The sequence below is a fragment of the Ischnura elegans genome, chromosome 12, assembly GCF_921293095.1.
Source record: "Ischnura elegans chromosome 12, ioIscEleg1.1, whole genome shotgun sequence".
Lineage (NCBI taxonomy): Eukaryota > Metazoa > Arthropoda > Insecta > Odonata > Coenagrionidae > Ischnura > Ischnura elegans.
In genome coordinates this window covers 65,206,775-65,222,964 of record NC_060257.1, presented here as the reverse complement: position 1 = coordinate 65,222,964, position 16,190 = coordinate 65,206,775, and the positions used below count along the sequence as shown (strand labels likewise).

The following is a 16,190-nucleotide window of genomic DNA, read 5'->3' as shown; positions in this document are numbered from 1 at the left end:
CTTGTTTATGAAGATCATACGTATATTCAAATTCATAAAAAAAAATAAATTTGATAAAGCTCTAATTGGAATGTTTTTTTTAACATTAGATATTGGACATACTTAACTAACGATTTACGAAAATTTAAGTCAAGAAATATTTTAGCACCAAAGAGAAAATCTTTCATTATTAAAATTGAGTAAAATTACTGCCAACTATTCCAAATAACCCTTTCAAAACCAGACCTACTTTGGAGAGGCATTACATTTCAACGATTCTCATTTTCAAATTTTGAAAATCTTCTACCTAATCATCATAACTGTGACGGCTAAATATTACGCCATTAAATATTACAGCATAAAATAACATGTACTTTACATCTTTCCTGAATAGAGCTGAAAATTTATACATTTTTTGTGTAAATAAGAAGCAACATTGGGTTTAAATGGGTTAATTCTTTCAAATTGACAAGTAATGGAATCTCGTTGCGTCATTCCAGGTCCATTAGCTCATTTTCATCAAGTACCTACTTATTCCTGTTTTTTACCCAGATTTCTCTGATGGGTGGAGTATTTTGTCTCGTATTTTTAAGAGGGCAAAAGGAGAGACAGACTTCAGTTCCTGACCCGCCCGAAGAAGAGAGGAAGAAGGTACACTGACGGGGGTATACACTGGGCCGGACCCCGGAACTCGACTGTACCCCTTGCCCTTCGTCCCTTTGCTAGTCGGGGATGTGTTTGTGGAGCACTGCCGGGGGAGGCAGGCAGTAAATCCCGGCTACTGAACCACAGCATCGCCCCCGAAGCTCCTAGCTCATCTTTCTCCCCTCTCAACCCGTCCTTGTGACAAATTCCACCTCCCCTATCATCCCTCCATAGAAATACCCCACGCTCCACCCCTTTAAAGTTCCTCCCATTCCGTGTAACATGTCATCATCATCCGGACACACCCACGCAGTTTGTCCGAAGCCGGGATAGAGAAAAAAAGAGCCTTGGTTGGGAAGTGGAGGGAGGGAGCGTTTGCTGAATCCTTCGCTTGGGGACGAAGGGTTGGGGGTATTCGAAGCCCCTAATCTAATGCCCGCGAAGAAGTTAACTGGGGATGAGTAGGTTCCAAATGTCGATTCTCCATTCCATCGATTCCCGGGCACGAAATCGGAATCGAGAATCGATCGCCTCAAGTTGATTCCGATTCCATCGTATCCAGGGAGATAAATGTTTTGAAAATATTTTGCAAATAGACTTTAAGCTTTAGTATTTAAATTTCAGGAGAAAGAAAACAGAAATTAAAAAAAATTATATTATTCTTTATAAAAGATGATATAAAATAGTTGAGGAATAAATGAGTGGAAGGACCTACCTGAAGACATTTTTAAGGTCTTCCCCGCAAATAATAAAATTTTTAAGAACAAGTGTTAATCTTTTTTTCGTTTATGATCTTTTGGGTTATTATAGAGGGTTTAAATTGGATTATTTGGGTGAATATTTTTTTCCGAAATTTCTAGTAGTATCATATCAGAATTAATGCATTTTTTATACTATAGATGTTTTTACTCTTTCTTTACTTTGTTATTAGATATGTAGACTTGTCATTCATTTGCTTAATTCTAATGCTGCCACCAGGCAATAGCCCACTTGCAGTTATATGCAACAAATAAAAAAATAATAGAAATTATAATCTGGAATACTATAAGGGACTTCCTTGGCAAAATTCTGTCGCCATAGCTTGAAGACTAATATCTCCTGGACCGCTCATTCAATTTACCCCTACTCTTATTCGCACGAAAGTGTTAACTAGGGAAGAATCGATTCCAAATGTCGATTCTCGATTTTACTGATTTTGGGCGCGGAATCGGAATCGAGAATCGATCATCTAAACTCGGTTCCGATTTAATCAATTCCAGGAAGATGAATATTTTGCAAATACATATACTATACGTTTTGGGGCATAAGGGCCGCCACACCTCTCAGACATTGCGCAGTGCACATTATTAAGTTAACAATTTATGTCTGAAAAAGTGTTAAATATTTTTTTACAGTTCAGGATGTATTACTATAATACTAATTCACTACTTTTAATAGATATACTTTTTGGGCCACATAATTGTCTTTGTTATTTTATTCCATTCAATTTTTAAATTTTTAGGAGAGGAATGCTGCTGACAAATCAACATACAATCGGTGAGTTTGTATAATAATAGATGGAACAAATATCAATAGTTAGGAATTGATTTGAAATAATCAGAATTAAAATTGAAAAAAATAATAATCGAGTCATTCCTAGAGTAAACCCTCATATGGGAAGGAGGACAGGGTTCCCAAATGAATCGGAAGGAGATAAAATGCAAGAATTTAATTAATCAATCAAGTTACGTGTAAAAATACAAAATCGGCCGGCCTCGGTGGCAGTGGAATAAAGCCTAGCTTGCCACACCAAAGGTCGCGTGTTCAAATTCCACCTGGGCGGGTTGCCTCTATTCTGGAAATGGGTGGCTGTGTTAGTCCATTGATGTTGATTGAAATAACTACAAAATAGATATCCGTAGGTGCCGATGTGAGATTCCAGGATTCCGGAGTAAGGAAAGAAGTGACTCCCCTACACATGCAATTACCGACAAATCAAGCGTCTAAGCCTTATTTTGCAGTGAGATCTTTCCTCTTATAACAAGACTTCGGGTTGTTGCATAGCGTGAATGAGTTCAGACTGATGTTATCAGCAGAAATCCATTAAAGGAAAATATTTTAAATATGTAAGGCCAAATATCTGCAATATGTAAAGCTACTCCAGACTAAGGCACACGCGTTTGAATTGGCGTTTAAGTAGGGGAGCCATTTCCTCTGCCTGAACCACCTTATCCTGTAGTTTTGCCTCCGTTTATTGTGTAAATAAAAACGAGATCAAATATCGAATCGTAGGGCAATCGATACGAAGCGATATTTTAACACAAACGGCCGAAGTAGCGCTTTTATTATGTCACGATGAATATACAAGAATTAACACGCCTGTGACTTAGTTGCTGGGTGAGCTTGGTCCACTGCGATAAAACTAATTTTATAATTTTTTCTCAAAATTAGAGAGTTAATATTTAAGCTAGGCTATCAATATAATTCAGTTAAATAAAATGTGTTATGTGATACAACCACTATTTAAACCGCTCATGCAAAAATTTCACTTTGTTTCGATTTGTTGTATCAGAAAGGAAACACAATGGCAGGTTCCCCAATTTATTAATTAATTTTAATAAAATGTGAAACCTGCCGTTGTCTTCAATTAAATTTTAATAAATAGTGGGACCTGCCGTTGTCTTTCTTTTCTGATACATCATGAAGGAGTTTCATCATGTTTTGCTCGACACGATTGAATTTATATGGTTTCGATTGCCTAGAAAGGGTGAAAGAAAGAAGTAGAGGCAAGTTGCTTGGAGAGTTTTTCGTAAGCTATCCCGGATAAACGGAAGCAAATCTAGAGAGGACGGGATAAGAGGAGGGGAAGATCCATAGTCTAATTCAACGTTTTTATTCCCGCGATGGCTTATTTTTTCGTCCGACAAGGCGGGGAATCCTGCGATCCCCTCTTCCCCCGGCATCGCCCGATCTCTCCCTCCGACTCCTTCTCAGACTCCGCGACTCCTGTCACCAGCAGGTCACTCCCCAAGCCCACACCCCCTCACCCTCCATCCCCTCATCTACCACCCTCATTGGAAAATCAACCCACACTCCCTATTTTCGGTAACGCTCAGAGAAATGTCGTGGCACTCAGGAATACGAAGTGAAATTATCCTTTGAGAAGTTGCATGAGATAAAAATAATAACTGATATCTTAATAATTTAGGACAAAATTGTCCTCTCTTACAATTAATTTGATTGACAATCACAAAAATCCATTAACTGGATGGTGGTCAATCCACCCAGGCGGGATTCGAACCCACGACATCTAGGTTAGCAGTCGGGGACCCGGCGCCATCGAGGCCAGAAAAGGACAATCTTTAAGCTATTCCTATGTGAAACTCCTAAATTTTGGAAAAAACAAGAAAAATGTTGTTGGGTTCACATTTATATTTTATTAGGCACAAAGCGGGTTTCGTCAAATAATTATATCCTCAGGCTGTAACCGACAATGCAAGTAACTATGTTTTGAAATCCGGGTCGTGTCTATTTAAATATATAAGTGAGCCTAATCAATTTTTACCCCGTTTTATTCAGCGCTTCCAGTTTTCTCCGGGTTTGTTTCCATTCTTGAAAAGTGCTTTCATTGAAATAATGCTACGCTGTTGATGAAGCATTTTTAACATTACAAAATTCAAATTCACTGATGCTCTTTACATACGATTCCTCGTCCGGAAATATAATGCTGATGCAGCATAAGATGGTATTCCATTTCCAATCCGTCCTCCAAAATGGATAAATGTCGATCGAACCAAGTGAGGATCTACTTTAAAAGAAATCTTCATAAAACTTCACAAAAATGCTCTTTTTATGATGTTTTAGAATCTCACCTAATCATCTAATGGTTATAATAAAAAATAGACTTTCCACTCATTATTTTATATAAATTGCATTTTAAATCAGACTAGCAAATAAATTCTTGCAAAAAATATACGAGCGTGAGGTTAAAGTAGAACCTAATATACAACGATAAAGTTAATATCGCCCTTAGAGGCACGTCTATGAAAGTATCCGTGGGCAAGATAAAGCCATGAATAAGAAATATTGCAGATTATTTATCATTACCCTTACAGGTCATTCTTAGACAGAACGTGGGCAACGCATTAACCTAGATTAATTCAGATTACCAGCTACGGAAAATAGACACCGTTTTAAGTGTTATGGCACTAAACTAACATAATAAAAAAACAGGAAAATATCACCACGAAATATTGATACAATAGCCACGACGTGGTAAAGGTTCCTCGATTCTTTATCGTGTTGGACCGCATAATTGACTTGAGTGGGAACTTGGTCGCCAAAATCTGACTACAAATTCCTGCGAATTTAATTGAATTCATTTCGACCAAAAGACACCTCCAGAAATAAAGGAGTAAAATTTCATATGCAATGAGATCCGACACACGCATCAGCACCGAAAAGTCAAGAAGAATGCTGAATAACCTCTGTGGGAGCCTTTTTCAAAGCAATACCTGTCTTAGCACAAGAAAAATATTGATCAATGCAAGCGGAAGTACGATTTTCGAAATCATTAATTACATCATGAAAACTATGATAGAAGTAAAAGGAAGGTTCTTCAGAGCACTTTTATTTCAGTTGTAAGCAAAATAAAACTTTGAATAGTCAAATTACGCTAGTTAATGGGAATGGGAAAACTTTGGTAAATTAATTTGAGTTAACTTGGAGTAAGTATGGAGAAAAAATCACAAAAGAAGTATCGCTTCTTAACCACTTAAAATGGCGCCCCTTGACTTAGACTAGGAAAGTTTAATGCCCCTTAACTACTGAGAGTGGGTACCTTAATTTAGCTGAAAAATATCAATTTTTTCTTGATATAACAAGTAGAAGAAAAGGTATATAGCCCTTGACACCGCACTCAACTAAAAGATTAGGACACTCCCTCACTGAAGTTGTTTCTCCTTCAACAAACACATCTTCTCCATTGCTTCCCGTGCTTCCTTGCGAGAATAAAAATTATAATTTGGAGTTAATTAATTTGCCTTAACAAGGCGAAACTATGTGATTGAAAACACCATGAGAGCGTCTTTCGGTTCTTAGATACTTTAAATGGCATAACTTAACTTAGCATAGTTAAATATTGAGAAAAATATCAAATTATCCCGCAATAAACCAGTTAACCGATTTATGCCGAAGGTTTGAAAACTGCGAATTTACCCTGATTTTTACACATTGTAGATAAGAATAGACTAAGTTCTCGTCATAAGAACAATGAATGAGGTGAGTAGGAGTGCGCAGCAATGAATCGGGAAGATTATTAATTGTTCCAAATCTAATTACTTACTTGATTCAAAATTAAAGTGAATATTTCAGAGCGCCTGAATGCATGCATAATAGTATTGGATTTGCCTAGTGTTCCAAAAATGGAACACTGTTAAATAAACGCTTATAACTAAAAATACATTGTTTCAAAATTATCTTCTTAAAGCACAATGGGTTAACTATTACTGAACATGAAGGGAAAAATTTACAACATTCGGGGGTAATGGTAAATATGTAGTTATTAATATAACATTTGAGGTGGTCTCAGAAAAATTGCCTTGAAAAAAAAAAGACCGATATTTTTCAACACACTGGCTGCAATGGGTTGGAAAAGCTAATTCTTTGCGCCCTGTAGTATAATATACCTTTATTAAGAGGTATAGAAAGAAAACCCATGGCATATTAGTGTGCAATGAGTTGTAGTCATTAAATTAGAAAGTCGCGTCAGGTGTTCCAAAATTGGAACACTAGACATTAATGGGTTAAACACAATTCTATCAATGTAGATTCGTGTAAGCTACCGACGCTGATTAAGGTATACATGATTTTTCTTTTTCCTAAGCATTAAATTTAACAACATTCAGCTGCATGACCCTTTTCAACTCACAACTGCTTTTAGGAGAAATGAAGTTCCAAGTCTTCTCACTTTAAAAATGCGAAAATTTCAACCCATTCATAATTATTGTGGCAGCAACATATTCGCCGTTAAAATTTTCAGCGTAAAAAAACACGTACCTTAAACCTTTCTTGAATTAGAGCTAAAAATGTATAAATTTTTCATGTAACTTAGAAGAAAAATTAGGTGTTTATGTGTTGAGCACCGCATTGAAGATACTACGTTAGATGTTCAGGTTACAAGAAAGGGGGGTTTGCAATAGAAAAAGAGTCAATCTGGGATGCATACCAAAATGTCCCCTACGAAGTTTTCGTAAGAACAGCCTATAGACAGAATTATTCGTTCTGAGCTGGACGATAACAGCTGGGCCAACATCCACTTGGAACGTTGCACCGTTTCTCCGAGTCCTGTTGCTCTTCCAAACTTGGCAACGCACTCTTCCAAAACCGTAGGACACGCCCTCATCGAAGTAGTTTACCCTGCTCTTGGCCGCAATAAAATCTTCTCCAAGGCTTCCCGTGGTTCTTTGCCAGAACAAAACTAATTAACCTGTCTCTTGTGTTATGAACTCCTCCAGGCACAAGGTATTTTACAGCTTTCTCATCCCAAAGGAATGTTCCAATCCGTTGATTAAAACTCACAAACCGTATACACGCGCTATTACCAACATATTATTAAATGTGGTCTCTCTGGCTAACTCAACTGCAGTTATTACTGTTTACTGCAATTAAAGTTATTACTTTGCAGTTTATCGTTCACGGAAAACTATTTTATGATGTCATAATTGAATGAAAAATTGATTCTTATCAATTTATAATAATACAACGAAATATGATATTATAGGTAGTTATAAAAGATAATGATAATGTCTTTCATTGATTAGTGTCCTAATTTTGCACTCTCACCAGCTCCCGCAGGACGTGAAAAAATTGAACGGTCCTCCTTGCCAGAACAAAACTTAGAGAAAACAAAAAATAAGGCACATTAGAATAGAGTGACGATAAAACTCGTATCATAGCAGCCCTATTCGGGTAGTCATACCATTAAAAAAATATTTTGGCGAGAGCAAAAAATGTCACACTTCAAGAAAGACGAACTGTAAGACGGAATGTAAAAGTCAACACCACAGATTTCTACCGGGAATAAATAATGTTCAAAGACTAACACAAATCCGTTTTGGCAATTCAAGCCTCGGTGAAATTGGTTTTTGTTGAAAAATTATGATACATTTTCCCAAGTGTAAATAATATTTATACTTAAGCCATTTGTATTATGAGTTTAGAAAAAAAAACTTACAAAGAATTCCGTAACGATACAGCTTTTCAAGCTAGTTTGGTAATATTTTTGAATTTAGGAGAAAGAAATCACCAAAGTTCTTCGTTCATATGAAAACTGGTTACCAAAAATTTTAAAATCTGCGTCGCAGTTACTTCAGTAATGGAAGCAAATTCTGCTGAGACTTTGGCAGCGAAAGGAGCGGAAAATTTAAATTGAAAGTCGCTTGGATGGATGTGAAAAGATTATTACCGTCTGAAATGCAGTTTGAAAATCATTTACGTCTTTATCGTCAATTTTAATATCAATTTCCTTTCAATTTTTCTCATTATCTTCAATTTTTCTCATTTTAAAAATTCACCATTTAATGATAAAATTAAGAAATTAAAGTGATTGAAATACGGCCTACCTTTTGCGAAATATTATTTTAAAGGACCTTGATCGACTTTTACTAACTCATAATCGTGAATTTGTGTTATCAAAAGGATTTCATTCCTCAAATATAAGTGTTGGCATTTAAACAAAAAAATATGAGAAAAAACCACTATGAATTCCTGTATCAATATTTGTTTTGCAGAAATAGTATGTTTTCAGTCTAAGAGGAATAATCTTCAGAGTTGTAATGCCACCCAAGAGAAATTTGCTCTCTATAAAATTTATGTTCGCGGAATAAACGGCATTATTAATAAATCATTAATTAATGTCCTAGCATTGAAGAAGGTATATTTGTTGAGCAGGACTAATATTTATTAAATCCACTATGAATGAGATCCATGGTTGAATTTCCAACCAAAAGCAAGATCTTTGTTATCAAATTAATGTTCACTGACAAAACGGTAGTTTTTCTTAATTCCTTGAATTAAAGTCCCAGTATTGAAGAAGGCATTAATTTGTGGAAATATTGGCTAGGAATAAAATATACATAAGTATTTGACCAACACCGAATAAAAATATATGCTATGCAAAGAGATCAATAGATGTTAAAAAATTATGTTCGCAGACTAAACGGTAATTTTTATGTATTTTATTTACTTAAGTCCTACACTTAAATAAGCCAGTAAGTTGGCCCAAACGACGGCCGACATAATCATTTGACCGACACCATATAAAAAATATTAAACTCTTACTCGTCAAAAGATAAATTACATAATTAATTAGTCGCTGTCTACAAACAGCACCAAATAAAAATACATTTTATATTTAATATTAAGTCGTTACTATATAAGGTAATTAATTAGTCGCTGTAAAAGTACAGGTCACTGGACAAGGTGATACGCTCGGAGTGGGAGTCCCACCCTTACAGTCAGCAGTGATAAGGCAGTGTATCGGTAAATTTGCAAAACGAAGAAAAGGCTTTAGGGCAGATCGATGGTGAGTTTTGCATATGCAATAGGCGCAGAGTTGCGCGAGCATGCGGCTGATTAAGTCTCGTTGGCATATGACCCGAGGAAACTCGACCTCTAACCTCTCTCTGATCGTGATACCATCCGTTTGATAATACCAATCACTGGAACTATCGCGATTTTTCAGCCGTACAAATGCAGATATCACGAAGACCGAAGCAAGCATTGGCTACAGATCAGTAATATTAACGGTTAAATTAAAAAATCGTTATCGTGCCAAATTTATGTTTCTAAAACCTCAAAGGGTAAAGAAAAAAAGATTTCAAAATCAATTATTTCCTAAGATAAGAAAGAAGATGAAGACTGAGGCTTTGAAAGAAATGTACTTATTACTAGTACCAAGTCAGTCAACTATTTCTCGTAATTTCAAAAGATTTGTTGGTTCGCTTAAAAAATCGTTATCGTGCCAATTTTATATTTATAAAACACGGAAGAGTAACGAAAAACAATTCCAAAATCAATCAATTCCAAAGAAAAGAAGGAAGGTGAGGATTATAGGCTTTGAAAGAAATGTAATTATTAGCAATGCCAAGTTCTACTATGAGTTAACTATTTCTTGTAATTTCAAAGCATAATATAATAAAAAATAGGTGGGATATAACAATCACCAAGTGTTGGAAAAATTAAAAAATAACACCATTATAAAGAACCTATTTCATTGCATTTGTCAAAGCCTGGATTTTGACTTTTTGCTTATTATCTGTCGATAAGCAATTTCACTAATGATTTTAATATGTATTAAACGAGGTCAAGATAAGAAAAATAAATAATAATTAATGTTTTTCATCATAATGGGTCGATTCCTTCATTCAAATCGCTAAAATGTAAAAAAATACGATCATGTACATTGAATTTTATAATATATTATAATGTTTTACTCTTGAATTGAAGATCATAGACATTTATATACCTATATTACATAACTTTGAGACCAATTGCGCATACAGAGATTTTGCTTGGAAACAGAATTTTATTTATTTATGCCCCACAGAAAGTGGACGCGACAACGTTACAGAGTTTAGCCTGTTATAAAATTATTTTGGATTCGTACTTGAGCTAAGAGCGGGAGCAGGAAGTAAGACTCGTTTTCCCCATTCAATAGTGTGTCAATAAGAGTACTTGCACATTTAAAGCCCCTTCTCATCACAAAATGAGGTTAAAAATTTTTGAACTTACAGAATTTTCTTTATCTCAAATATATTTGTGATTCGTACAAATTTCTGTAGTTTTCCTCGTATTCAAAGTCTTTGAAGAAAACTTTTTTTCTAAGATTATTTTTTGTACTTAAGTGTTGCCCATTACGATGATACGACTCAATTATATTATCTTATGGGTATTACTTAAGTATAAAATGATCTTGAAAGCTATCCATAGTGGCCAGGAAATTATGCATCAAGCTCTATTTACAGAGTGGGATAACTAAATATGCACATAAAAACGTTTTGCTTGAACATCGATAAAAGAAAAAACGTATAGAAGAAAACTTAACTTCATAGATGAAATTCGGAAAGTGTAATTATTAGTTTAGTAATGAATTTGACAAACGTCGTTAATGAGAAAAAGAGAAAATAAATGATAGATTCTGCGGAAATATCGGAAAATCGCTTCCATATCCTCGTAATGAATTCGTATAACAGATAGGTTTCATATTTTCATGGAAATTTTGCAAAACACACAGATTCATATAGCATCGGCGTTCAGAATAATTTCAGAACATGAAAGGAAGCTATAAAGCATCAAGATTGCGACCTGATAAATAGTAAAAAAATAGTGAATACTTAACAAATTCAGCTGAGTCGCCACTAATAGAGTTACGGTGGTCTCAAAGCAGCTGCGCGGCGCCTGAAATAAGGAAGGACACTTTGCCATGTTTTGAGCAGTGTAAGCAGTAAAATGGGTCCACTTACCAGTCTCCCTGGTCCAGTAATTGATCGCCTTGGGGGATGCCTCCACGTGGCACTGGAGTGTGACGTCAGTCCCCGTCGGAGCGCCGACCAATTGGTTTGGAACTTGGATCAGTGGATGAACTGAGGGAGAGGAAAAGAAAAAGTAGAGATATTATTTCTATGGTATGGTATGGTATTGGAGGAGGCGACCGACAGCTGAGGTCATTTGCGCCATGAGGAAAGGGTAGGTAAGGAAGGGTGAAGAGAAACCCGGCGTTGGCATTAGCCGGCAGGGGAATGACGACTTGAGACAAAAGAATAGTGTGGTAACTTGGAGGACCAAGAAATACTGGAGAAAATCAAAGCATTGCGTGCGTAGTCAATTGCGTACCCAGGATTAAAAATAGGGGGAGCAAGCCATTTTCGTATGATATGGTATTTGAAGGAGGCGACCGACAGCTGAGGTCATTTGCCCCATGAGGGAAGGGTGGCTATGCAAGGGTGGAGAGAAACCCGACGTCGGCATTAGCCTGCTCTTAACAAAAGGCGCCAAGTGACCACGGCTTAACGTCCCATCCGACGGACGAAGTGTTACGCTTGAAATGTCCTCCTCACAACATTCAAGCAGAGATCGGGCAGTCTCTGATAATTCTCTGCCACCGCCGGGATTTGAACCCGAGCCCGGGTGGGAAGCCAGCACTCTAGCCACCATATTATTTCCATCAGCATAACGCTTGATACATAGCATATCTCATGTAATCAGCCATGAGTAATTTTTTCACTGCATTATTTTTCTACTTTCAATTAATGAACTTGATAAAGGAAAATTTTGTGCTTTACCGGCGAACAGATTGCATGTAGAGTTCTCGGAACGCCACCAGGTGAAAACTGCATATCTGACGACGTGTTTTATGTAAATGTCTTGGTTAACGTTGTGGATTTTTGTCATAGAATATTCTAATTTATATGTTTTTGCTCAGGAAATTTTAGAGCGTATGGTTTTATTACGCAATTAATAAAGGCAAAACTTTTGTTGTCAGACGTTGCATATTTACGTTTTCAACCGCAAGAGACAATGTTTTTAGGTCCAAGTCTGTTGCGGGAACGGGACAAGTCTACGTAGCAGGCTAACATTAGTTTTTAAAATTTAAAAATTAGTTTTTATTTTAACACGAAGTCTTAATTCAATAAGTTTATAACAGGCTGAGCGTCAACTCTAAGCTGGATAAAAAACCATGTTACTGTAAGCAATAAGACACACATGATAAATGATGATTTGTGAAACTAAATAGGCTAAAAAAGCAAAAACAAAACTTTTAGTCCCAACGTAAAGGTGTCCCGTCGCCATTTTTAGATTTATTTTGAATTCGCAACTAAAATTAACAACATATTTATCTCCCAAATATAGTTTTCAAAAAAGATAAAATTTTATTACTGTTCATATATTTATTTCTCCTCAACTAAGAATTATTACATCATAATGACCTTTAATAATATTAACACAAAATTTACTCGCCCTGACAGAAATCATGTTATCCTTTCCGCATATTCGACCGATTCTCGAATGACCCTCAAAAAGCTTTCAGAATGCGTCTTAAAGCGGCATTAATATGTCAGTATGTCATGACAGGAGGCGCGCCAGTTATAACTCCTTACTTTGCGGCTAGGAGTGGTCGATATTATGAGCACGTTAAATATCTATCCTAGAATCACATTCCATCACTTATCACCTCACTTCCCTCGACCAACTCCAGAGCCTGTGGATGCGTGATAGATGGGAGATTGATGCCCGCTTCATGCTAATTCGCATAATGAAATATGTATGCAGTGAATCAGCGACTGTTGCAAAAGCAACCCCCCCTCAGGGGGAGAGCAACATGCAAATTTGATTCGGTGAGTTGAAGTCTGGGGGATAACAGACGAATCAATCTTTCGCCGCTCAAGTGGACGTTGACCAATAAGGCCTTGAACTTGTCACCCGGCAACCGCCTCCTCTTTTGAAGAGCATTCATTTCGGCTGTCAATGGCACGCGCGGAGCAGGGTCTTCGGTGTCAGCGTGAGGCAAAAGGCTGTATGTCCCTGAATAATGTCCGGGAGAGAGGGTGAGGAACCAGGGTTGGAAAGAGGTTAGGGGGACATATGCAGGGTATCGGGGGTGGAAATGTGAAAAGTCACGATGGATATATCGAATCTGCTAGTATCGACATATCATAAGAAGAGTACCTACGGTATTTGCGGCGTAAGCAGAAAGCAAGAGTTTGAGACCTGGTCAACCATTCAGACTCATTCCGAGTTTCAGCGATACTTAGGTGTTTCCAATTGCATTATCATCCTTTATGACTGAAATTTCTCTGCATTTCCACTTATCTTTAGGGTAATAATATAAAATAAAGGTTTTATCATATAGGAACCGTACAGAAGATGAGAAAATACCAAATCTACAACAAGAAGATTGAAAAATAATAATTATTAATTAATAAACTAATTTATTGCACCAACAAGCAAGAAGTTCTACCGACTACGGGATATCTAGACTGAACATGGAAGCTTAGTTAGTCAAGCTCTTTACCCAATGAAAGAGATCCGCGTTCATATCTTTGACTTCATAATCAATTCCTGAATGATTTGCTTCGGTACGAATAAAAGAGACTTCACACTATTATGTTTCAATTAATCAATATATTACGTACTTACTCGATCACCTGTACAAGGTTGTCGTTTGAGTTCTCAATCTAGAAAGCTGGCTAGCAAGAAAAGAGCACCGGTAGTAGCGTTTTGGGTCGCCACTATTTTTCACAATTGGGTTTAGGGGGTGGAAATGTGGAAAAAAGAGGATCGACATATCGAATCAGCAAGTATCGACACATCATAGGAGGAGTAAGGTATTTGCCTCGTAAGCAGAAAACTGAAAAGCGAGAGTTCGCTTATTTAACCATTACGTGCGAGCTAATTGGCCCATTAAAGGATTGACCCATTATAATCCAACTTTGCTTCTAACAATAAGCAACATCAAAAATGTATACATTACATACATAAAGTACATGTTATTTTGTGTTGTAATGACATTTAACGTAGCCAAGCGGGAAAAAATTCAAACGTCGATATATTGTTTACAATACGCCAGCACCGACTAGGCTAAGGGATATCTAGACAGAACGTCTCGAATAGGCCTAAGGATTGACCCATTATAACCCAATTTTGCTTCTAACAATAAGTAACATCAAAAATATTTAAATTTCACTTCAATTTTACGAAATATGTAAACTACATGTTATATTGGGCTGGAATAACATTTCACCTGGCCAATTGGGAAAAAATTCAAACGCCGATATATTGTTTACCATACGCCAGCATCGACAGGGTTTAGGGATCTCTAGACAGAACGTCTCGAATAGGCCTAAGGATTGACCCATCATAACCCAATTTCGCTTCTAACAATAAGAAACATCAAAAATGTATACATTTTCACCTTTATTCACGACATATTTAAAGTACATTTTCTTTTGTGCTATAATGACATTTCACCTAGCCAAGCGGGAAAAATTCAAATATCGATATATTGTTTACTATACGCCAGCGCCGACTAGTTTAAGGGATATCTAGACAGAACGTGGAAGCTTAGTTGGAAAAGCCTTTTGGCCACCGACAGAAGGGATCCGGGTTCTTATTGCTGAATTAATAGTATTTCCTGGATGAATCACTTCGGTGCGAATTTAGGGAGCTTCACATCGTCATATTTCGATTAATCAATATATTACTTAATCTATAACCAGTGCAAAATTGTCGTGTGAACTCACAATCTAGAAAACTATCTAGCTCGAAAAGAGCTCCACGCACTAGCCAGTAACATTTAGGGTCGTTTATTTTCCACACGCGACTTATAGATGTGCATGCGAAAAATCTCATTCACATATCGTGACGGCCGTTCTAAGCTCTTCAAACCTCCTTTACTTGATTCGAATTTTGATGTACAATGAAGAAATTTCTAATATTTTCAGTTCTTTGCGATGAAGTAATTAGTAACTTCTTTATTTATGAAAACATCAACCGATTTCTATCATCTCACTCGATGATTATAAATACCGAGATAAAATCTGATTCCTTCGGTACGCCAAATAATTAAAACGCTTCGCGATTGTTTGGGTACTCCAACTTGTGACATGAAAACTCTCCCTACCAGGTAGCAACCGGTCTGAATATAGACTATCACTAGATCAGGCTGTGTCGTGTGAATCATACTGCAACAAAAAGGCTTTAGTTAAGACAGGATTAAGAGCTAAGCGTAGAATCCTTTGAGTTACGTTTTCCCTAAAGCGTGTCAAGAAGTGTGCCTACCCGGCAGGATGTCTAACCACAGAAGTTGTATAACGAGACGAAATAGACGGTAATGAAAAAACGACAAAACATGCGCGTCGGACACAACATAAAGTAGCCCTATGGACTTTGGGAGTATGAGATGCACCTTTATAATAAATTCAGTTGCAATCCGTGCAACCGTATTAAAATTCATAGCGGATAGACAAACATATTATTTTGTAAAAATACATGGTCTCGAGGATAACTCAGGCCTTGGGATAACGCTTCTTGTGGTAACACTGAGGTTAAATAAATAGACGACTATAAGTAGAAACTCAAAAACTGAGGATCACAAATTATTTTTCGCCGACATTTCGCTGGGGTGACCCACCATTCTCGATGAGTGAGACGGGATTATTCTCCGTGTGTCTAATTATTTATTTATTCAACTTTTTTATATTTAGATACATGTTTATCTTGAAGGAAAAATAGTTAAAATTTCAGCGCCTAGTAAATTGAAATTATGAAAACAAAGACAAGTGTCTACAGCAAGGCGCTTGAAAGGGGAGGGGGGAATTGAGTGGTGGGGGAAAGAGGGAATGCGGTAGAGGGGTTAGAGTCCGTGAGAGATGAAAGATTGATGCTTGAAGGGGGAGACCACCCCATCTGCAATTTATTTGAGTTGACCTGCGGATGTCCTGTGCAAGCACCGTGGCTCGGCTCGGATAATTAGCCGCTCGTTACGCATACGGATCATATTCGGCCGCAGAAAGAAAAACTGCACGCGA

The 16,190-nt window shown here is 36.9% G+C and overlaps 1 protein-coding gene across 1 annotated transcript in view; it reads right to left on the bottom strand.

Moving 5' to 3' along the window:
* The window catches only part of LOC124168911 (lachesin-like), a 1,190,944-nt gene that overhangs the window by 77,882 nt on the left and 1,096,872 nt on the right, over positions 1 to 16,190 (bottom strand). Inside the window, exon 14 of the mRNA XM_046547298.1 lies at positions 11,127 to 11,246. Coding sequence (XP_046403254.1) covers positions 11,127 to 11,246 — 120 coding nt within the window. The remainder of the gene's footprint in view (positions 1 to 11,126; positions 11,247 to 16,190) is intronic.